Raw genomic sequence first — 22,882 nt, 5'->3', positions numbered from 1 at the left:
TTTCACCAGCATGCAATATAAGGATACAACCCCGTTCCCATTAATATAACACCCTTCTAGACAAGCACTTGTAACTCTGTCCTTCCCCAGGAATGTCTCAGGACTATAAAAAGAGGTCTGTCAGCTTTGGTGTTTAGCCAAAGTAGGATGTATGATTAGAAGCAGTTCACATCTCATATCACCACAGTGAGCCAGCCCAAATTAGGCTTCTTACAGGCTCTTCTAAAAGGTAGCAAACCTCAGCGACGAGGTACTGGCTTTCTACCAGTCATGGCCACTTCTTTCGCTTTTCCCCTGGTGTATCCTTGTTTTCTTCCTTTCCCCCTTACTCCAAGCACTGTTTTTTGCTCACCTGCCATCTCCCCCAAACTCTGATCCACCTTCTTTACAAGACATACTGCTCTCTCCCTCAAAAACATCTTTCTCTGGTAAGGGCTCTCAGGCTTAGCCCCTGAACCCCGACATCTGTCCCCAGGTTCAGGAATCCATTTTTTTTCCTAATACTTTCAGTCCCAGGTCAGATACCTTTTCCCCCATCCTCCACTCACAGCCTTTTATAAAGTTCAGCTACTGCCAGTCTAGCCCAAGCTCACCATCAGGTTTCACTAGCAGCAAGAGTGTTTTGCTCTTCAGCTGTTTCTAGCTTGGCAGTGAAGCCACAGCCCTTGTCTCAGCACCGTTCAGATTCTGCTTAGGCACTGCTCTCCTGCACGCTGTAAGAAATGAATGCATTGCAAGGACCACTCAAAGCTGTGGAGCCAGGCAACTGTCTCTTTCATCTGCTGCTCACATTCAAACTGATCAGTGCTATGTAACACAAACTCCTGCTCAGGTTGTGGTAAAACACCTCTTTGAGAACCAGCTACCCACCTCTCCCTTCTCTGGCCAAGCATAGCAGCACTAACAATTAGGCGACATTAATAGTGGCCACTTAAACTTGAGCTCTGTTATATCCTTGCTAGGCAATGGAATTGGGTTAATAGGTGGGATCAGAAAGTTAAGGCTCCACTATTGGAAGGATAAATTAAGATTAAAAAAATGGCAGTTTGTTAATAATTACGCTGATAACTGAGTTACACGAACCTTACCTCTTAGAAAGTTAACTCGTCTCCCTCCACTGGTGGGGCAACCAAGTCCTGCATGCTGTCTTGTCATTAGTCTACGATCGCTCAGGAACTTTGTATACCATGCAGTCAAGAACGTGAGTGATGCTTTTAGGTAGTGGCACTCCTAAATAAAGCTGTACTCCAGATCCTGACTGATGTTTGTTGCCCTGAACAAGCTTTTTGCAGCTGGCTAGTTGCCTGCACATTGGCTCTGTGCTATACCCTTTGAACTTCTACAGAATCATAAACTCATCCCTTACTGTTCCTTTATAAATAATGACTGTGAACTGGTTTGAACTCAATTGAGCTAAAAAAAAAAAAAAAAAAGCAAGCAAAAACTGTTGGCTTTGTAAGATTTGGTCTCAGAGAAGGTACCTTCTTGGTAGAGCTGATTAGACCAGACCTCCTGATCTGAATTACTGTTAAAAGGCAAAAAGGCACCGTAGTGTAACTCACCTCAACAAATAAGAAAAATTTTTAACAGCATGATTTCAACCTAGTAAGACATCTCAAAGGGCTAGGGGTCAAGGATGAAATGAAACTTAGCTATGCATGTTGGAAGAAGGTTAAAGAGCTGACATTTCTTTTCTTAGGTACAATTTTTATCTACAAATCTAACCTAAGAAAATGACTTGCTGATTCAAACCATAGTACCCATATCTCCCACCATTAGATTTACACACAAAGCTGCCTTAGCCGTAATGTTTTCAGTGAAATGGCAAAGCCGTTTTTCAGACCCCACACTTGCCATCTCTTGTCCTCCAATCACTATATGGTGTGGCTTATCTGATCTGCCTGGCCTATATCATTAGCTGTAACAAACACCCAGAAGCAAACCCAATATTCCTTGTAGAGTCCTACTCTCAGAAGGATGCCCTTGCTTTATTCTGTCTGCAGTGTGTTTCTGCATATGCAGCCATAGACCTCTCTCTCTCTCTTCCACTGAATATTTGAGTTCACGGTGATTTTTGCAGGTACGTTAACTGTATTTTTCACCAGTTGAAACTCAACTATCTCCAAATCTCCATAAATCTGTTTTTTCATGACACTGAGGTTTGTTGTTCCTTTCAATTTAATTCAGCTGCAAACATTATTAATGTAGTATTTCACAATGGTAAATATAATGGAGATACTGAAGATAAAAAAGAAGTGGGGAGATAATGACATTTACAGCATAAGGATTTTATGAGGAGGGATTTCCTCATCTTGGGTTACCCACAATTCCAAGTTCAAGGCTGCCCTGACAGCATGGACTTGAATGCAGATCTCACATCTGATGATACATGGCTCCTTAACAATGCATTAAAGGAAGTGTGTGTAACCCCAATTCAATTAGCATATTATCTCTTTTTTTTTTTAACCAGAAATTTCATTCTAGTACTGAAGAAATCTAATTTACTGTTCACAATGCATTTTTCTCACCTGAAGACATCTGGCAAATGAATAAATTAAGCTTTGAAAAGAGCCAGCAGCAAGACTTTTAATCAAAGGCAAATGAGTAACATTAAGTGCATTTTGGCTCATACTCCAGGATTAAAAGTTGCTTGGATAAGCATCTTTTTCTAGTTTCCCAAGTTATGTCTCAGCGAGCACTATCTGAAAGTAAGAGCAAATTGTTCAAATGGAAAATATAAGATTGTGACAATAAATGTTCAAACTGAAGATAAATATTGAACTATTTTAATTCTGAGTAAATGGCATAAAACTCAAGCACAGCCATAGCGTGTCAGATAAAAGTTCAGCTAGTATCTTGTTCTATTTCTGACAGCACATGATAGCAGATGCCTTAGGAAAGTTTGTAAGAACAGGACAAACCAGAAACACTGTATTGGTATTAAACAATCCAAAATTAATTTTCCTGCTGAAAATTTATCCAATTGCTTTTTGAACAGAAATAATTGTTTAGTACAAGTCCTGTGATGAGGCATAGCTTACCAACGAGGCACGTGCAGTGCAATCCCTTCTGGTTCTTTTGAGCAATCTCCCTTTTTGTTGCATTTAACACCTGCCAGCCCTTCCATTGGAAACACAGTGAACATTTCCTTTTCTGTTGCCTCCTGCCTGTTCAGGGTTTTCTAGACCAGCTCAAAAGTACAGAAATAATTTCCCCAAACGTGCTATGCTGGTGCAATGGACAATATTTTTTCAAAATTTAATCCCATACCTGTCAGGTTCCCCCACTACACACCATTGATTCACTGTTTCATACACTAGAGCATCAACAGGGACAATTTAGCCCGAGCCTTTGACACAAACCAGTTTCCCAAGCAACTTGTTTGAACAGAAGGGAAAAAATATCAGCTCTTGCTTTTAATCTTTGGATGCATGCAAAATCTACCAAACTTTTGCACGAGGCTCTCTTTGTCTCTAGTTTCTGCTTTTTCCTTTTGCCAGGATAAATAGTTTCCCTGGAGTTTGGCACATAGCCTGCCATTTGGTTGTGGCACTAATATTGCTACCCAGGAGACCCCTATCATGAAACAGAAAGAAAACCACAAGAAAAAAATTAGCAGAGGATCCTGTTATCAGGCAACTTGGCAATATTTTCCTTAACTGTAACCTTAACAGAGCTGAGCACTATATAATGTTTGGCAGCTCTCTCCTGTCATATCCATCAACATTAAATATTTTAGGCTTTCTGGATTCACACACTCTCGCTATCCTGCAAACATGAAACAAAGCAACCACCTCTCCAGTTCTGTGATGTGAACTCACTTTTCCCTGAAGGAAAAAAAAAGATGGGGGTGGGGGGTTAGTCACCCCACTTAAAAGAAATGTTACATCACTCCAGTCATCAGCATCAGGGCATACACCTTTTAATCTGGCAGCTCTTTGATGGCATAATGCAGACATGTGCCTAGGAGCTGTAACCAGTGGGCAGCTAAATCATGACAAGATGATGGTCAAGAAAGAAAGCAGCACTTGGAGGGGCAGGAGGGGAACAGGAAGGGCTGTGGGCGGGGAACGAGGGAAGTCAGTTGAGCCAACCAGAGATGACTCTGCTGTCATCCCCCACCAGCACCTGGCCTGGGATCACTTCAGCTCTTTCCCCATAACCTGCAAATTTCTCCACTGCCAGATGTCAGCCAGTCCAGGAGCTGGAGGTCTGTAACCCTGGACAAATACTGCAAGAATGATCTCTGGGAGGGGAAACAGAGTTGTTCTCCATCCCAGAAGCACTCCCATGCTTCCCAAGGGAGTGGAGGAAGAGCAAAGTTAATTTTATCAGATTTTCTGAGTTTCTGTTTACCTTCCACCATCAGCTCTCTTCAAGTCCTTATGGGAATACATGGGTGTAAGCTGGTGTTGTAGGTTTCCAGATCTATGGCACTAGCCCAGAAAACAGGGTCTGGCTGCTTGACCCATGTTGGACTAATCCATACAGGAGGCTCCACACACCACATTGGCTCCACTGCTCAGGATTAGCCAAAGTGTTGTGCAAGACTGTCTGGAAACTCAGTCTCCCAAAGAGAGAGCTGGGGGACTCCTGCCCTTCAGCCAAGTTTTTATTAGATTCTTCAAAATCAAATGTGCTTCTTTGTACTGCCTGGTAGGTGGACAGGGTCCCTGAGTGGCTGAAATGGGCAGTAAATTATGAGATTTTTCCACCTTGTGCCACTCCTGAGTCCTGCCTAGTCACAGGGAAGCTATCTATCAATGGTACTGAGTACAGCTGCAGTCTCAATGGACATAATGTTCCAGCCCTTAAGCACAACCCCCTTTACACACATCTTATCATTAAACTTCTTCAGTGCGTGGCAAGATGACAGCAGGAGCAGGTAAAGGCAGTGAGAGGCACCATCTCTAGCAGGGTTAGTGGAGAGGAGCAGGTGTGGGAGGGTAGGGTGGAGGACAAGCGCAGATAAAGCTGGAAAGGACACTGAGCAGAAGTGTATAGGCCCTGGAATAGTATTTGATGTGCTGTGCAGAGTAACAGGCTGGATTATTTATGCCAGATACTGTTTTTGTGAAACACTTTACTGTTCTCATTTCCTTTCCAGCCCAGCAAGCCTGCAGATACTGGGTTGTGCTGGAGTAGACCACTGCCAGAGCTACAAGGCATGCCAGGATCTGGTCCAGCTCAGCCTGATTTTCAGTAGTTCTCACTTCTTTTTAGTAACATTCTCCTCCATTTTAAATTCAGGAAGTTCAGATGTACTACAACGATTTAATTACAAATAGTTTACATTGCAATGTAAAAGCACTTTTTTGTCCTCACACAAATTCAACCCTAAGTTTACAGCAGTGTTTACAGGCAGCTCTACTCAACTCCAACATTTGAATCCTTTCCAAAAGTGATTTACATTCAAGAATACTACAGCACTTTGCTTTAACAAAGCTATAGCTGAACTTGGCTGACACCTCCAGCTGTATGCTTAAGCTCTCTCAGTCTTGCGTTGAATCAGTGCCAGTGAGCAGCTACATTAAGTAATAGATATTTTAGAATTCCTGCATCGTGTCATCATTTATGTCTTTTCTTACACTAAGTTGCCTCCAGTGCACCCTCCATAGTTACTGTGTTCTTCTTTTCATGGTCTGGAGCCTCAAAGAACAAATAAATCAGGTCTTCCAAGCTCCCTCCCGAAAACTCACCGGTCATTGTTTTCAGCTCAGCACTGATTCCTCTACTAATACTTGTGCAGAAAAGAGTAAAAGGAGACAGAAGCTTGATATGATGAAAGGATGTAAGCAGTGGGATTTCAGGATGTAAGCACTTTCCCAAAAGGGAAGGTGAATCCTGAAATAGAGTTTATATGGATAAAGGCTAGGTGGGAGTAGGAACTGAAACCAGGGAAGGAGGTTTGAAAAGAGATTGAATGGAGAGCAGGAAGTATGGTATGGGTTGTAATGAAAGAAGAAAAGGGCCCAGAGAAAAAGGGGAACATCTGAGTGTTCAGATAGCCCCTCAACACTGCCTTCCAAACTCTCTACATTCCTATGCTGTGAAGTTAGCAGTGAAACCCACTGGCAAAGTGAATATCTCATCCTACATTTATGCCTCATCCAAGCAGGATTGATAATTGGCGTGATTCTGCCCGATAGAAACCTCATTTAAAAAAAAAAAAAACAAAAAACAAACCACAAAAAACAACTAACAAACAAACCACTTGGCAATACATTGTAACAATGGTCCCAAGTCACGCATTCACATTGCTAGTAAACACCAAATTTAAGTTTCTCTCTTCAGCTTTAGATTGACTCTCTTTATCTTCTGTGTGGGAGATACTTACATCAAATTCAGGTGTTAATGCACTCACATTCTAATGTGTTTCTTGGGTTTTGTTTGTTTGTTTGTTTTATTTGCAACCTGTCAACAAATTAAATTGTCTAAGTTCAGGACAGTAAAACCAAAATAGGGCTTTAAAAGTGCATTTTCCAGAGTCAAATTACTTGAGGTCATCAAACCACTCACAGAAATGATGCCTACTCGGATCTTGCTGAGGTCCTCTGTTGAATTTTACTGAGGTTTGCTCAGGAGTGAGCATCACGACGACTCTGCTTGGCTAGAACAAGGAGACAGCATGTTGGCTTCAGCTGTGAACCATAGCATCTTGCTTCAAGTGCTTTGCAAGAGGAGAAAGTAATTAAGATCCTTGCAAGAATATATGGGAATTTCACAAGGACCAGACCAAAAGTACTGGTAGTCTGGATCTTGGCTTGCATCCGCTTTCTGAATAGCCTTAGGATAGACTAATATCAATATCCTGGCTAGTAAAAGAAGGTTTATACGTTTGAGAGGAAATTCACTGAGGTAAAGGTAGCTGTCTCATGCTGGTCTGTGATGTACTGCAGCCTAGCATGGAATGGCACAAACCCTGTATGGGTGGGGCTGCAGCGTACCCCCAAAAATGGGCCCTGTGTTGATCTTTGCCACCCCCTCAGGGAGCCGGAAGGTTAATGCCCACAGCAGGCTGGCAAAGAAAATAAAGAGCTCGGTCCTTGCTAGATGCTCCCCCAAACACACACGGTGCCCTGCAGAAGGAAGAGGGGAAGGACAGTAAATATCTAGGAATTTTTCAGTTTCATAATCACTTTGTTCATTCTTGTTATAAGGTGAGGGTTTTTTCTGTTCAAGGCCAGGATCATGAAAGCCACAGAACTAAAACTTTGTGAATTCTTTCTCAGAAAGATCCCATCCAATGTCATAGGTTAGGAGACACTAAATGAAAATCTCAATGAAAATCCCTCAGGTACCACCATCATTTCTTTCTTGACCTTGCTTGACCTGGCAGAAAATTATTTTCCTTTTATGGGAGATGTTGAGCTTCAGGGTCATACACAAAAATCTGCCAGCTGTTTGCACATACTTTCTTAGTGAGTTTGAGTCAGTGGATCAAAATTACTTAGCAATAGCATTTGCCATTGAACAAAGGCTTAGTGACTTTACAGGCAAAGCAAGAGGCCTACTGTTAATTTCCAAGGGTTCCTCATTGGAACCAATGGCATGAGCAGAACAGGAAAAAGCCATTTGCATTAAGAAACCACTTCTGGATGGACATCTAAGTGACTAGTCTGCTATATCAACAGAGAAACTAAAACAAAAACAACAGAGTAGGAACTTTACTGCTAAGTGTGATCTCTAAATGTTATCTTATTTCCTTCTTTTTCAACTGGATTTTCAGTTCTGTAAGCAAGAACTTAATCCTTTGTTTGCCAGGATTCATTCTGCTTTTCTTTCGGCTTGTTCCTTTAAAAGGATTGCAAGTAACTCCAGTGTACACAAGACACATTGCTTGTCAGGGAAAAAAAGTACATATAAAGAATACTACAGACAAAACCCGTGGATGACTGCAGCATGCAACAAGCCTAGGAGGTTCAGGAGTTTGAGGGGGATTCCCACTACTGTGTCCTAAGAACAGTTTGAGGTCAGACAGCACAGAAGCATCTCCCTTGGCAGAAACAAGCCAGTACTGTTCTTTAAAAGCAGCAAACAGCAGAGATAGATGATGTTATCTGAAGAAATACCTTAGTCTCACACTTCTGTATTCTTCATCTAATCTGCTGGGTCGGTTCAAACTGCCAGTGCATTTACCTGCTGAGAATGGTAAGAAGGCTTCTCGAGGGACAAAGTTTCCTTCTTTATCCAGAAAATGGCCAGGGTTGAACCGTTGAGGTGTTTCCAATTGCTCAGGGTCATACAGAACAGATGTTATATTTGGCATAATGATGGTGCCCTGCAAGGAAAAAAATGTTGATTCAGTTCCAACTACTAGCCTCTTACCCATCAGTTTCCGCCTGCTGGATAAAACTACTGCTTGTTGCCATTTCTTTGTAATGAACAGATATGATGTGGTTAGAAGGCCATTTTCCTAGAAAATTTGATTTGTGATCATGTTCTGAGTTGGAAATTATCGGTTCTCAGCCCTTCAGCTATGTCAGTGGGTCTTAACAGCATTAGTGATATTGGTACAACTGCATTGTGACCACTTTTACTACTAATCTTAATAACACTTCTAGTAGGACTCTTTTGTTGATATGCAGGTCCCAGTGTTGGAAACTTCCTTTCAGGCTTAAGAGAGAGAAATGCATTCAGAAATAACTGCAATACTTCATTGACAACAACCTCTGAGCCCTGTTAGCAGTAGTACTTCAGGCTTTTTCTTTACTGGTTGTTCCCAGCAGACCAGTTCCTGTGCCTTAGCTACTTGCCTGTCAGAAGCAGACAGAACGGAGTGAAACCTTCACCACAAAATGAGTTAGGTGGGGCCAGTCCCAGATGCCAGTAATGGTGCTGGCCTCGCCCATCTCTCTTGCAATAGAAGCAACCAATTCCTGTTTCTTGCTACTGTTTTACAGTGAGAACTGGCACCCAGCACAGCTTATGTCACTCTAAAAAATGCCTTACTGGCTGTGAACAAGTGTCTTAAGCAGCATTTGGGAGCAACTCCCTCACTGTCAGCTGTAGCTGACAGTCTCTCAGTTGTTACAGATTCAGGCAGGTCCCTTAGCTCATGGAGTCAGTGGAACTATGAGCCATCCTCTCACAAGTCTTCCTCATCCCAGGAGTGCTGGCGGTGCCAAGTGGGGCATGGATGTCTTAACCAGTGTTTTCGCAAAACAGTTTCTCCTCTCAGTCCATCCCCAGCCAAGCAGAGCTGGTCTCTGCAGTTGTGCTGTGTTGATCAGCAAGGCAGGAGCTCCAGGCTTCTGTGGCAGGGGCAGGGGTCTTATCAGCTGTCTGAGCATCAACACGCTGCGTAAGAGACTTATTTCATTCCTGGAGCCACAAATGGTAACCCTTCCCCAGGCACTGTGTTCCTCAGTTATATGGAGAATAGTTTATAGATGGAAAATGGGTTACAAAGCTGGAATAAAAGCCAAATATCTCTCTGCTGAAGAAAGAACAGAGGTTGGAAATATGTCTGTACCTTTTTGATGGGGAATCCTAGCAATATTGTGTCCCTCACACACACTCTGGGCATGCCAACAAAGACAAAGTTGCTGAAGCGTTGGATCTCATGAACCATAGCATTTGTATAGGGCAGTTTTTTCCAATCCTCATAGCAAATTACCTGGGAAGGACCCAAAACAGCATCCAGCTCCTTCTGCACTTTCTCTGTGGAGAAATACTCACCATTTCAGATGGGAAAATGCATAAAATACTTAACTGGTCTCTTTTCTTAGAGCAACAGGAAAATGTATTATTTCAACATAGTACATTAAGTCTATAACCTGTGATTTAATATGATTTAATGCCTGAGGTTTATATATGTGAAAATTAAAATAACCAGGAAAAAAACCCCAACGGTGTGGTCCAGAATCATAAGCAAGGGCTATACTATACTTATTCCATCTCTGACCTTTATCTTACAGAATGCTTGCTGGGTGTAGGGCAGGTCACTCAGCTCCAGGTTTTGAAGGTATTTAGGGATTGCTTAGTTTACCTCAAAATTTAAATCTCATTTGCAAAATTGACATAAATTCCTCAGATATTAACTCCCAGTGCAAGGGGTGACTTGAGCAGAGTTGGTCTGAGTATGGCAACATACTGTATGAACAAACAACACCTGAATCAGCCTAAAACTTAGGATGCAAATATGCACTCAATGACACAGCCTTTTCGGCCTTGTACTGAGGCTGTGGGAATACAAGTATCTCCCTAGCTTTCAGTGCTTGAGCACAGCAGATGGAAGAGCCCCCAGCCCCAGGAGTACCAGAGTCTTCCTTAAACCCTGGCCATATCCTTTCTCTTCCTGACATAGAGGTGGATGAGGAAACTCAGCTGGGATCTACGAGGTATTCACATAATTAGTGTTAATTAGATAAGAAATCTCTTTTGCGATATTATCTCAGACAGGGACAGTTTGTGTGTACTGCCAGCAGCTCTTGACTGAAAACACCACTTCTACATATCAGGCAGCCAGAATCCTCCCTTAAACTTCTTTTTCTGCTACTATAGTCTTTCCATCCCTTGTAGATGTTCCACATTCATATTTTGTTTTCTCCTAAGGTTTGTGTGCTGCTTTGTGAACAAACTGCAGCAAACATTTCCAGTTATTTAAAGACTAGTTGCTAACACTATTGGCTGGTTACAAATAGAATATGTTCTACTGAAACTTTGAGGCCACCCCTGAGCAACCCATATTCCACAGATGCCCACTGCCTAGCCTTGTCCATCAAACACTCAGCAAAGACAGAAAGGAGTCACTGCATTCTTCAAGGAAGTACATGGATTTGCACTGTGCAAATTATCTTGCATCTCTCTACCTGTTTCTTGACAAGAAAGATACAGGAAAAGACAGCCATCTCTACCAGTACCATGGGCCTTCCTCAGGGCAACCTGCAGCCCTTCATAACCTGCCAAGATCTGTCCAGCTGGTTCATCCAGTAAGGGCTCCAGTGGGTTGTTAGGAGTATTGGTGTGCTCAGCAAGGAGTGCTATGTCAGGAGGGGAAGAGACCGTAGGCTGACTGTGTGGCAAACACAGCAAAGTTGTGTTAGCACTCCTCATACCTGAACAATGTCTGGTGCAGACAGGACTCATATTAGAGCTCTGATCTCTGTTCCTGCTGCCATCAGTCAGCCTGCAAACTCTCCACACAGAGCACCTCACTGACTTGTCACTGCAAAGAGCTAACTTTTGTCTCACCGCAAGTGCCTTCAGCCACCTGGTTTGGTCAGGTCATAGGATGGGCCTCTGATTTTTTTCCTTTGCTGCCACTCTTTGTGTTTTCAGAGAGTGAGAGCCAGGCTCAACTAGTGGCTTTTTTGTCTGCAACTCATTATATTCAGCCATCATTAGCATTTGTAATACCCACAGCATTTCACAGCAAGAATCCCTCTCACCTTGGATGTCTGGGTTCACTACCATACAGAGCAGTACCCAGTTCAATGTTGTGCTTGAGGTCTCTGATCCACCGAGGAAAAGATCATTTATAACATATACCAAATTGTCTTCATCATACTTGGGCTTGACCCCATCTTTAGACTGTAGATGATGATAAAATGTTGAAGTTAAAGCATATAAGTTAGATCATCCTGTACACCTCCTGTGTGAGAGTCCTTATTTCCACAGCTGGCATGTGCACAAAGAATATTCAAAATTACAGTTTTTGATGAGTATTAAGAGATTAATAGTTTCCCAAATAGACTTGGTAAGTCTGCATTGCTCTTTTTCATGAGGTGGAATATTCTTTCATTAAAAAAACCAGGTAATTTTATGCCTGCTGGCTTACTCGCGAAAATTTCAAAACATAACACGAGTTTTGCAGTTAGCCTGAAGTGTACTTCTAAACAAGTACCCCACAATGTGTCACTCAACAGGCCTTGGTCTCTCCAATATTCTATCAAATGGTGCTAGCAAATACCAAAGGAAAACCTATCTGAATAAAAGAGTCTCAACAGAACACCTTGAGACTAATTTCTTCTCTCAGTTCAGGATAGATGTGAACTGGTGGGAAAGAGGTACCCAACTCTTTTCTTCTTATAAGGAGGGAGCAAAATATAAAAAGTTAGAGACAATGCATTTGACAAAAACATTTTAAAATAAACAGATTGCAATAACTTGCACCCCGACACCAGAGAAAGCTGCATCTTTGCCTTTAAAATGCTTATTTTAGTAAATCTTGTCATAGTCATTCAGATATAGTGTACAAGCAGATGTATCAGCTCCTTCCAGAACTCATGAACCAACACTGTGAGAACATGGCAGCCTGACTAGCTGAAAGCTTATGGCCAGAGGTAGAAGCTACATAAATTTCATCTACCCTAGGAAAAAGATGCCTCTTTTACTTTCCAAAAATATCCAAAAATGACTAAGTTCAAAGCAGAAACTCTGGTGCACTTAGCAGATCCTCTCTGGCTCATGACTCGTTTCATGCTATGGAAAATAATAGCCTGGGCAGCAAAGAAGTTTAACAGCTTATTATGGCATTGTTTGTGAAATTGTTTCCTAGGCTCTCCAAGCCAACCATGCCTCAAACTTTGGGGAAATTAGAGGTAACACAGGGAGAATAGGCTTGGGACCTCCAAACACATCCCATTTAGGACCTACTGATGACAGCATCCATCTGCCAAGAGAGCGGACTGGTGTGATGCATAAAATGCCTATTCCAAGGTTGATCAAATGATCAAGTAGGCTGGGATTGCTGAGGTTTAACTGCTGAAAGGGCCTGGGCTGGAGGTGGAAGGACTATTCTCTTTTTGATGCTGCAGGAATGATACCAAGGGATTTCAGGATAGCCGGGAATCCTTTAAAGAGTAGAGAATCTCCTCAGACCAGGACCTACAAAGAGTTTTCAGTAAAGGAAAGGTCCTCCACGAATGGTTCCTTCCTAAGAGAGGAACTACACAGCTGTGTGACACAAGGACAGCCAGTGTTAGGACACATGCTGAAACCCAAAGAAGCATGTCAGCTACTTCAGGGTAATTATCTATGCACGTGTATTTAATCCCCTTGTAAACATGAGGTACCCTGATGTAGATGATGAGGTGGTCTACCAAAGTTATGTAACGTACAGGCATAAACTGTCTTACATTTACAACAGGATTGAAGTATACACATGGGTATTTATGGAAAACAGATGATAGCTCATGAGTTCTCACCCTAACATACTTTGCAGTAATTCTTTCACGTAACCAAAACATAAAACTGGATGCCTTTCTGGGAGGCATGAGTTAGTAAGCCCCAAGCTACTGTATTCACATTAAGAAGTCTGTGAAACATAAGAAACTGTGATAGAAGGGGTCAAGCTGGATGATTTAATGGTCTACTTGGCCTTATACTCCATAAATGTGTGATCAGGCAGAACTAACACTTACTTTCTCCATCTCAGCCAGGTAAAAGTCAATGAAATCCTGTGGTTCATCTGGTATCCCTCTCTCCACATGTCTTCTGATCTTCTTCCTTGCAAAAGAACTCAGGACATCATAGCAAGATAACACTTTCTTATGAGGACCAGGAAGACGGCACATCAGCCAGGGGAAGATTTTGTACAGCTGCGGGAGTGACATACAAGAGGTAAGGTGAATTATCTGTCAGTAACAAATCTGCTTTTTTAGAAACACCAAAAGGCTGAATTGTCCTGTCTGGAAATGTTGATACTGGAATAAACAAATTAGCATTTCTTTGAACAGATTTTTGCCATGTGGGAAAACTTTACTAGTAATTTTTACACAGTTCTGGGGGTCAAGGCAATACTGACAACACTCTGCTCATGCCAGTAAGTTTACTTGACTAATGCAGATCACTAGAAGACCTTACTCCTGCACAGTTGGAGACCCTAGCTCCCACAACTCAAAACATAAGGACATCTTTTCTGCATAGTGTGTGGCTACTAAGATTAACAAGTCTGCAGCCTCAAGAAACTGGTGGAATTTGTGGAGTTCACAGAAGGAAAGTGTAGACTGGGTATCACTCTAAGTGCTAATTTAATTCTCTGTTAGAGTCCTTGTGACTCCTACATGACCAATAATTGTTCGGATGGCTAGAAATATTACATCTTCAGTCTGCTGAGTGTATTTATACACACATTTGTCAGCACAAAGTATTGTCCTCTAGCTTGGATAGTTCTCTCTTCACAGCATCTGCCATTCCACCCTGCCAAGCAAACAGCATTTCTATCTGTATCTCCTCTCTTTGTTCTTTCAGACCTAACAAGCAAAGTCTCTCTAATTTTAAGTGATAGTTTGTAGGTCATCCCATTAACACTTCTCTACATTTGTTTCACACCAGACTCACAACATAAGGTGTCCAAGACCCAAGAATAGGTCCCACAGATTATTACACACCAGAACGTACTTCTCTGGATCTAAAGGGAAAATAGTGCTGGAAACACTCTAAGATTCTGTTTGCCTTTTTTCATCCTGTTATCTGCTAGTTTACACCAGTCCCTTTCCTCTTAGCTTTTGCACTGAAATGTTCTAAGCTCATAGCAGATATTAATCTCATTAATTCCTAATATGTCTTATAATTTAATTTTGTACTATTACAATTTGTTCCATTTTTATACCTCCAATCCACAGTGCTTATGAGCTCTTGCGGTAGGATATCCTGAACCTCCTCTGTATTGTTAAGTCTCTTGGCTTTGATCATCTACAGATTTAATCTATTTTTCTATTTTTTACTATGGGAAGGTGTACAGTGCTACCCTCATATGATAGATTTGTTCAAAAGGTTTACTACCACATCAGCATTTTAGTTTGCCTTTTTCTATAAAATTTAAATGTCAATGGAATTTGCTATGCCACCCACAGTCTCCACTACACCCAGCTTGTCCTTCTTTAAGTTCTAAACCACAAAGTCTAATTCATGGGGAAAACTTCAAGTGCACTTCAAGACATTCAAGTGCAAAGTTGGCCTTCATGGTATGTTGTGGGAGGTACCTACCAAAAAATCTCTGACAGAACTTTAATTGTGAGACTGTCAGAGAATGTATGTATTATTTTTGTAATGTGTGAATTGCAAGCTATAATGAAGTAATGGAAAGATTCATAATGAATATTTTATTATTTGTGAGGGAGGAAAAGAAATTGTCAGCATACAATTTGCAGAGTAGTAAAAAGCAGAACAGTGAATTCAAAGACACCCATTTTTGGAGGAGAGAAGTAAATAGAGGTGGGAGGAGCAGCACAGCAGAGTTCAAATTTATTAGAAACTCCAGTCTCAAACTAAGTTTAAAGGTTTCTGTTAACAGTCTCAGAAATGCTGAAAGACTTAAAGCCAGGAGTTAACATAGAGATGTCCCCTAAACTTGCAAAGAAACAAGTGTTCTTAAAAATGGCCTCAAAACCAAGGAGGCAGTAATAAGGTCCCCAAGGACACCTCTTTGCTCCCAGTTTGCATTTGTCAGTTGCTCTGTACTTAGTGAAGACCCATTTTTGTATCTGCACTTTCATTTTCTACCTATTTCAGAAAAAAAATAGCATATTATTTACTCACCTGATGAACAAAGCTTCCTGCAAATCTGAATAAATTCTCCATGGCACTGATCAGTTCATGGAAGGTTTTGTCCTCATCAGAGAAGTGATATCCAAAAACCAGAGCACAAATTACATTTGAAATAGGATGGAAAAGAGGGAAAGAAGGATTCACAGGTCTTCCTGCAAACACAGTAACTGGTATTCACCCTCAATGTTTTCTTCAGGTGTTCCTTATACAGATAGGACAAGATGTTATTAGCTATTACATAAAAAATGGTCTCTTTATCCAGCTGGGGCATGAATGGGGATAGAGATGTGGCATTAATATGTATTCATAAAAATGAAACATAGTCTTAGAGCAAAGGACACTGTTAAGCTGTTTCCTAATAGCTCTAAAACAATCTCATAGCCCTTCCCGTGAAATAATGTTGTACAACTAAGATCCATTAGAGGATATCATATCAAATCTGCTGTCCTCAGTTGTGTGGAAGAAGACAAGTCAGAATGTGAGAAGGGAGAAATGTCACTGGAGATGAGCTAAGAGAAGACAGTGACAGATATGTTAAAAAATGTAAAAAACCTCATGTCACCTAATGTCATAGAAATTTAGAGAAATTACTAAGCTCTGCAATACTCTTTAGTTACCTATTGTAGGCAGACTGAGAATGGCTTGGCTGTGCAGTTCAGTGACATCATATCATTGTACAATCATATCATAGACAAACGATAAGCCCATGGAGATGGAATTCTAGAAGTTCCCAACTTCATTAGGTTTATGAACAACTTTTTAAGTTACCACTTGTGATATTATGCTCTATCTGCTCTTTGGGCTTTGGTAAGTTTGAATATATCACCCTGGATGTACCCTGACCCTAGAAAGGGGTAGGTAAGTTTGCATACTGAGGATATGGATCCAGGACTGAAAAGTGTCTGATTTCTTAGCAGATAGATACCTTTTAGGTTCACAAAGAACTCAACCAGGTGAGAGGCCTCCTCTTGCACTCGATACTCCAGGCCTTTTTTCCCCATTCCCAGACTGCGTAGAGTCATTATACCAAAGCGTCTCTGCTGCTTCCAGGAGCAACCACTTGCCAATATAATACTTGAGGGTATTCTCTGGCATATTAATATTTGCCATAGACATGAACGATTAATTTAAAAATATATTATAAAATGCATGGAGTAAATCAGGGAATATACCGTGATGCAAGTGTCTTTAGGTGAAATTATCAGTATCAGAAATCATAGCCAAACATACCTAAACTATAACTAGGCCACATGTTCTTGATATTGATTGTAGTTAATCTCTGAAAAGAGCGATCTAAGGATTTGCTGACTGCTCCATTTCTTGATGTCTTAAAAAAAAATAAACAGCTTTAAGATGCCTTTTTAGAAGATCTGCTTTAGCCATACTCAAGTAATCATGCTCAAGACAGGAATAACTGGATTAATTTCTACAGAGTGGTGTACAGGGCCAGGGTATGTTTATGGAGATATAGATCGATTAATGTGATGCTTGTAGGTTGAGGTGATGAAGGTGAAGTATAAGTGATATTTGGGCCCTGTTTCTCCTCTGGAAGGGAGACAACTCCACTGATTGTTAAATTGCACTAGTGGTTACATGAAGAGCCCTGAACTGCTGCTGTGATGGGGATGCTTTACCTAGCTTTAAAAAAAATCTGTATTTGCTTTGGTATAGCAAATACTGGGGAGGAAAAAGAAAAGACTGCAAACTGCTGAAATAAATACACTAAGGAGAAGTGGGTTTTCATGTGTCAGAGGCACTCTCACAATCAAAGGGTATTCACCAAACTTTTAAGAGTGGCTGCAAACACAGCAATGAGACCTCCGAGGGAGGATGATATAGGTCTCTTGTTCATGATGGAAGGTGTTCCGCAACCATAATATATACAGTTACCAAACATATAAACAAGCTTTGCATTCATGTAATGTACAGCAAAATCATGGGCAGCAAATTGGATTATGCTGTGAGGAGGGCAAGATTGCTGAGTTCTGAGCTGGGACCACGTATGTCCTGAACACAGCAAAAAGGTCACCTAGAAACAACCTGATTTGGAGTGTCTCTCAAGCTTGGGAAAGGTCAGTACAAAAGGCATCATGGTAAATAGTAAGTTATTCTCAGGATCTAATGGAGGGCTTGGACAGTATTTGATGGAAGAGCATTCTGAACGGGAGGGTAGGGGGTCTAACAAGACAGAGTAGTTTGCCAAGTCAGCATTCCTTGTGCACTGCTTATGGCAGGAAAATCTCACCTTTTCCTTTGGCCATTGCTTTAAAGAAAGGTGACACCATCCGCCCAGAAACATCTTCAGGGTGTGTAGTCACGCCATCTTTCACTACTTGATATCCATTCAGGATGATCACTGGGGCCCACCCAAACCACAAAGTATATATGTTACCATAAGTTTTTGCCAGCTGTAAGTGGAAAAGGTACCAGAACAAAAACAGATGAAACCCCATACATCTCAAACAGACGCTGCACCTGCTATTCACTGGCCCAATGGCTAGTTTTGTGCTGAGAATATGATCCCCATTAATATTATAGCTAGAAGCAGAAAGAGACTGTTGTTTTTCTGAGAACGAGGCTTTCAGCAGCCAGTTTTATTTCCCCAGGGGGAAGTTTTTTTTCTTTTCAAAGCACAGGCTGCAACAACACTGCAACAAGAAAACTTTGTATTTTACATTGCATCACATCCAACACCAACATTTGTATCTCATTAATTGAACAGCCACACTCTGCACCTCTCTGGGACTCTATGCCTCCAGCTAGCCATTCCTTTGCAAAAGGAAACCAACTGATTAAACCTGATCCATCTGTGAGCTCCAGGAGCAGAGGTGGAAACACAAACTAGGCAACAGCCATGAAGTGCCAGTGAGCTGCAACTGAGCCCAGGGTTTCCTCACAGTATTGAGGGCACTGACCATTGGAGACAGCAGAGGTATTCAAGCAGGGACAGGTATATGACGCAAGAAATGCAATCATTTGTGCAAAAAGATTTGTCCAAGAATGGGCCTTTGCTCCAACACACCCACGATGACACAGAAGAGGTGGTAGACAGTGTCCAGAGTGCCACCTGAATTACATCCAACTGATCACACTAGTCACTCGCTTTTCCTTTTAATTATTTAGATACTGGCTTTCCTATCCCTGTTACAGCATCACTGCCTGAGTCTGCACTGCACTCAATGATCTATGCTTGAGATAGCATGCACAGATCTGAATTAGAGGTCATCTACAAGCCATTAGAAGAATTACTGCCAGGGTAGAGGGAAGGACTGAGGTGGCCTGGGGAGGAGCAGCTGTCTCTAAAAACAAGTGGCAAAAAAATAGTTTTAAGGAGGTGTTGGAAGATGGGGAGTGTATGCCCTTTCCATATTACAAGCATACATACTCATGCACTATATTACCCACTTCATGATCAAATTAGATAATGCCAGTGCATCAGAATTTTAAAAAGTAACACATGTGGACTTATCAGCAATGGAGAAGCATCTTTTCAATTATCGTAATTCTCCGACTTTAATAACAAGTCAGAAACTGTGTCCCCAGGTTTATTTGATTCATAAGGATGTTAAGTTTCTCATGAAGATGACATATTCAACAGCAGAAGGTGACCTGCATGTAGGAATCAAGTTGTTCTTTATATGTCCACACCTTGTCTGTAACTTTCTAAGACTTAAAGACTTCACTTTGCTATTAACTTATCAGTTTTCTTTAAGCTGTGACTAAAATTAACCAATTAAGAGCATCTTAAAAGAAATACCTCCATCAGAAGATCCCGATGAAACTGAAAGTTCAGGTGCACCAAGTTTCCAAGCAATGGGAGAGGAGTTGGTCCAGGAGGGAATTGCTTGCATGCCTTTCACAGTTTGAAAAACTCAACAATTAACAAAAAAATGATCAGGACTAAAAAAGCTTGACTTACTGGCAGCATTTCAGAGCTAATTTATCAGCTTGTCTCTATCAAAGGGAAGGTACTGGAGATTGGAAAAGGTGATCTTCCTCCTTGTTCCACCAGTTCTCTCTACAGACTGAGTTCTGTAAAGCCTCGGTTCCTTTCCCTCCCTCTGTCCTTCCCTCTTTTCTTTATCACTGCCTGCCTTTCTCCTGCACCCCATACATTTCCTGTACTGAGATACATCAAGCTGATCCCTGACCAAAAGCATACCTAGCTGGTTACAGCAAGCCGCAGTATGAACATATGGAATCGCCTGTACTCAAGGTATTTTTCCTGAAGCTTGTGTTAGGGAACTGCTGGTGTGCATTGGGAGATCTAGATTGGAATGACACCAGATGAGAGCCTGTGTTGACCACTGGATGCGAGATGAGTGAAACTCAGTTTCATCCTCCTTGGGAACTTTAAAACCATACATAGTTGTTTATCTCAGAATCACTGAATTCAGATTATGAGTTTTACATGTCAGTTACAACAGGTTAGATTTTCCAGGTGCTTTAGTCACAAACATTATTTAATTTATTTTTAAATGTGGTTGTAAATTCAGATTTGCCTGCCAGTACACACAGTTCACACCGGCAAAACCAACAGCAGTTGCAGACTAAGCATGCAATTGGAAGACAAAATTCTTACATGTAATCTCTGAAAAATTGGCCTTGAGTGTTCAAACTTTTTTCCCAGTAAATGGAAAAAATAACAGTTTCATCAAGTGAGGATTAATGACATGGAAATAATGCTTAAAAACTCACATTATAATTACATAGTAATAATAAAAAAATCAGAATATTAAAATCTGTTACATTTTTAAAAGAATTAAATATAAAATTCCAATTGTAATTATTGCATATTTTTTTAGTATGTAACCTGATTGAAGGTTTCATTTTCCTTGGTTTATTTTCTACATTTTTATCAATTTCAGAGTCCTGGCTATTATTACTAGTTATCAATAAGTTTACAGGACATATCAAAGGTCTGTCCTCTGATAATGAAGGGATTCACACCTAGTTTGAAATACAGATGGGGGAAAGCACTGTGTGTCAATCACCAGAGGATCCTATCTTGCATTGCAAAAAGAAAGTGTCTTCACTAAAAATGAAGTACAAGTCCAAACAAGAAATTGCCCTACCCTCCAACGCCTACATAAATGTAGTATTTTGCAAACCTGGCAACATTAAGAAAGTAATGCGACTCAGTGGTATCAGTCCACCTCCTTCATTTGGCCAAACTTTGCAGCTATTGTAGGTCCTTACATACCTCCATTATACAGTAAAGACAGCATGGAAAAGTATTTTTTTATGACCTTATCTGTGCAAAACTAACAAGACATTATGGGCAGCATCTGTGGGAAGCAGGCTGACGTGGGCTCCAGGGCTTTGCTAAAACCAGTGCAAGTCAGGTTTTATGAGGCTGAAATCAGCAAAACATAAAATCAGAACAATTTGTTTCTTCAAACCAAAATATCCAGTTTAAAATTTTGAAAAAAAAAATGGAAGAAAATTAGTTTTGTGCAGATAGCTGAAGTCAGAAGAAATACTGAATTACATAACTTTCATGAATAGACTAAACACAATCATATTTATCACTTCTCTGGTCAACATTCCATTGCTTAGTTTTAGACATTTCATACTTGGTGTAGAATTTTGACATCAGTAAATGAATTCACCTCTTTCAGAACATGGGTCAGATTTAACTGGAATCAAATCACCAGTGTCAGAAGCAGGATGAAGCCAACTGAGCCGACCAGCAGTTTATCCTGCCAGATGTTACCATCACCTTTGCTTTTTCACTGTTTTCAGAATTTTCCAACTGTCTGAAACCCAGATGCACAAATACTTACTTACACCAGTGCCTGATGTCACTGGATAAGCTATACTGGAAACAAAACCAGGCTGAGGGATCTCGTGTTGGCATGGATTTGTTCCTGTCTGATGTCTCCTCTTCTGGACACGCTATCAGCTGTATTTGCTGGGTTTATATTTTTGACAGAAAACTCAGCTTTCCTAAAAGACAGTAACCCAGGTAAATAGCAGTCCAAAGAAGTGGACTCAGAGGGCAGGAAGAGCAAGTTTTAGTGAAAGCTATCAATCAGGAAGCCAAAGTTTCAGTAAGATTTTTAGCAAACATAAAAGCATGCTGTGAATTAAGTTTTGGAAATATTAGTATAACACTTGCAAAACAAGCATGGTCCTGATATCCTTGAGCAAGCAAGTGTTTAATTTCAGCTCTGGGACATTGATACTTAAATACTAAGAATAAACTGTAACACATTTGGTAAGAGAGAAGGTCAGGAATTAGGATCTCCAAAGCACAAGAACTGTTCATAGATTGGGAATAAAGTAGCAGTCAATTGCTTCAAGTGAGGTTTCAAATATATAATATTTAGAAGTTGAAATTACACAATACATTGCTATGCTTTTTAACTCATCACCCACAATTACCTTCAGAAACTTGGAAAATTCACAAGCTGGAATGTGCTTAGTATCTGGGAGCATTAAGGCTGGACTTGAGGTGGCACAATGAGCGAGAAGAAAACAATATGTATGTGACCTTAATGTCCAAAATAAAAATGAGGAAAGGCAACAGAAATGGGTCTGGCATCCCTGATCCAATTGCTGCAAGAAATTTTCTTGCAGAGAGTTTACTGAAGAGTAACTTATTCTCTGGTTGAATTTACCAGAACCTGCATGATTCCTCTATGTAAGGAATAGATGGATAAATTTTTCAAGGTGCAGGAAAATGCAAAGTACCTGAGATCATGTCCATCATTTCTGCATAACAAGCCTGAGTATGCAAACAAAATCCCCCAAGGGGTTAAGAAGATCAACAGGAAAAGACAAGTGAAAAAGATGTTAGAAGATAGATTCTAAAGCCTCACAGAAAAACAGATTTCTGTTTTTACAAACCCGGCTGAAATCATCATTCTTACATTAGGATCCTTTTTGTAGGACAATAGGCACTGTGCTATTGCTGCTAGTGACTAACTGAGGACATACAGACCTGTGGGAAAAAAAATAGAAGTTCAAAGTCCACAAATACCATCTTTTCAGAAATGTCTGCAAGAAGCATATTTAGGTACCAAAATAAAGATACTTAAAAGTTCACAACAATTAGCAAAACTCATGAGTTAAAAAGCTCTAGGGTATCATTGTACATGGGATAAAGGAACCGGACAAGGCAAAGTTAAAGGAAGAACAGTAGGTGACTGCCTGTGTTTTTCACTCTAAGAATAACCAAAGAAAGCATTACATACTGAAGGGTATTCATTCTACAGTCTTAAAATTTCACAGATTAAAGAAACCAATCTCTTTCATAAAATAGATTAGCCAAATTCACTCGTTTTCTTTATTTGAAAATATTACAAAACTGGTTGATAAAGCAATAGTATTGAAGTTACATTTTTTAATACATTTTTCAGTTACCTTAAACCATTAATTTAAG

General features: G+C 40.7%; 1 protein-coding gene across 1 annotated transcript; it reads right to left on the bottom strand.

Annotated features, from left to right (window-relative positions):
- Positions 1–6,900: 6,900 nt before the first annotated feature.
- LOC142033269 (cytochrome P450 2J6-like) lies at positions 6,901–19,423 on the bottom strand. Its single transcript, XM_075033150.1, is given in 9 exon segments — positions 6,901–7,079; positions 8,140–8,281; positions 9,476–9,663; positions 11,394–11,535; positions 13,368–13,544; positions 15,487–15,647; positions 16,421–16,569; positions 17,728–17,903; positions 19,253–19,423. Coding segments are annotated over 9 exon segments (1,485 nt in total).
- Positions 19,424–22,882: the final 3,459 nt, after the last annotated feature.

This window comes from Buteo buteo, chromosome 7, assembly GCF_964188355.1.
Source record: "Buteo buteo chromosome 7, bButBut1.hap1.1, whole genome shotgun sequence".
NCBI classification, from domain to species: Eukaryota; Metazoa; Chordata; class Aves; order Accipitriformes; family Accipitridae; genus Buteo; species Buteo buteo.
Note: the sequence above shows the minus strand (reverse complement) of the source record. Positions and strands in the feature narration are given on the sequence as shown.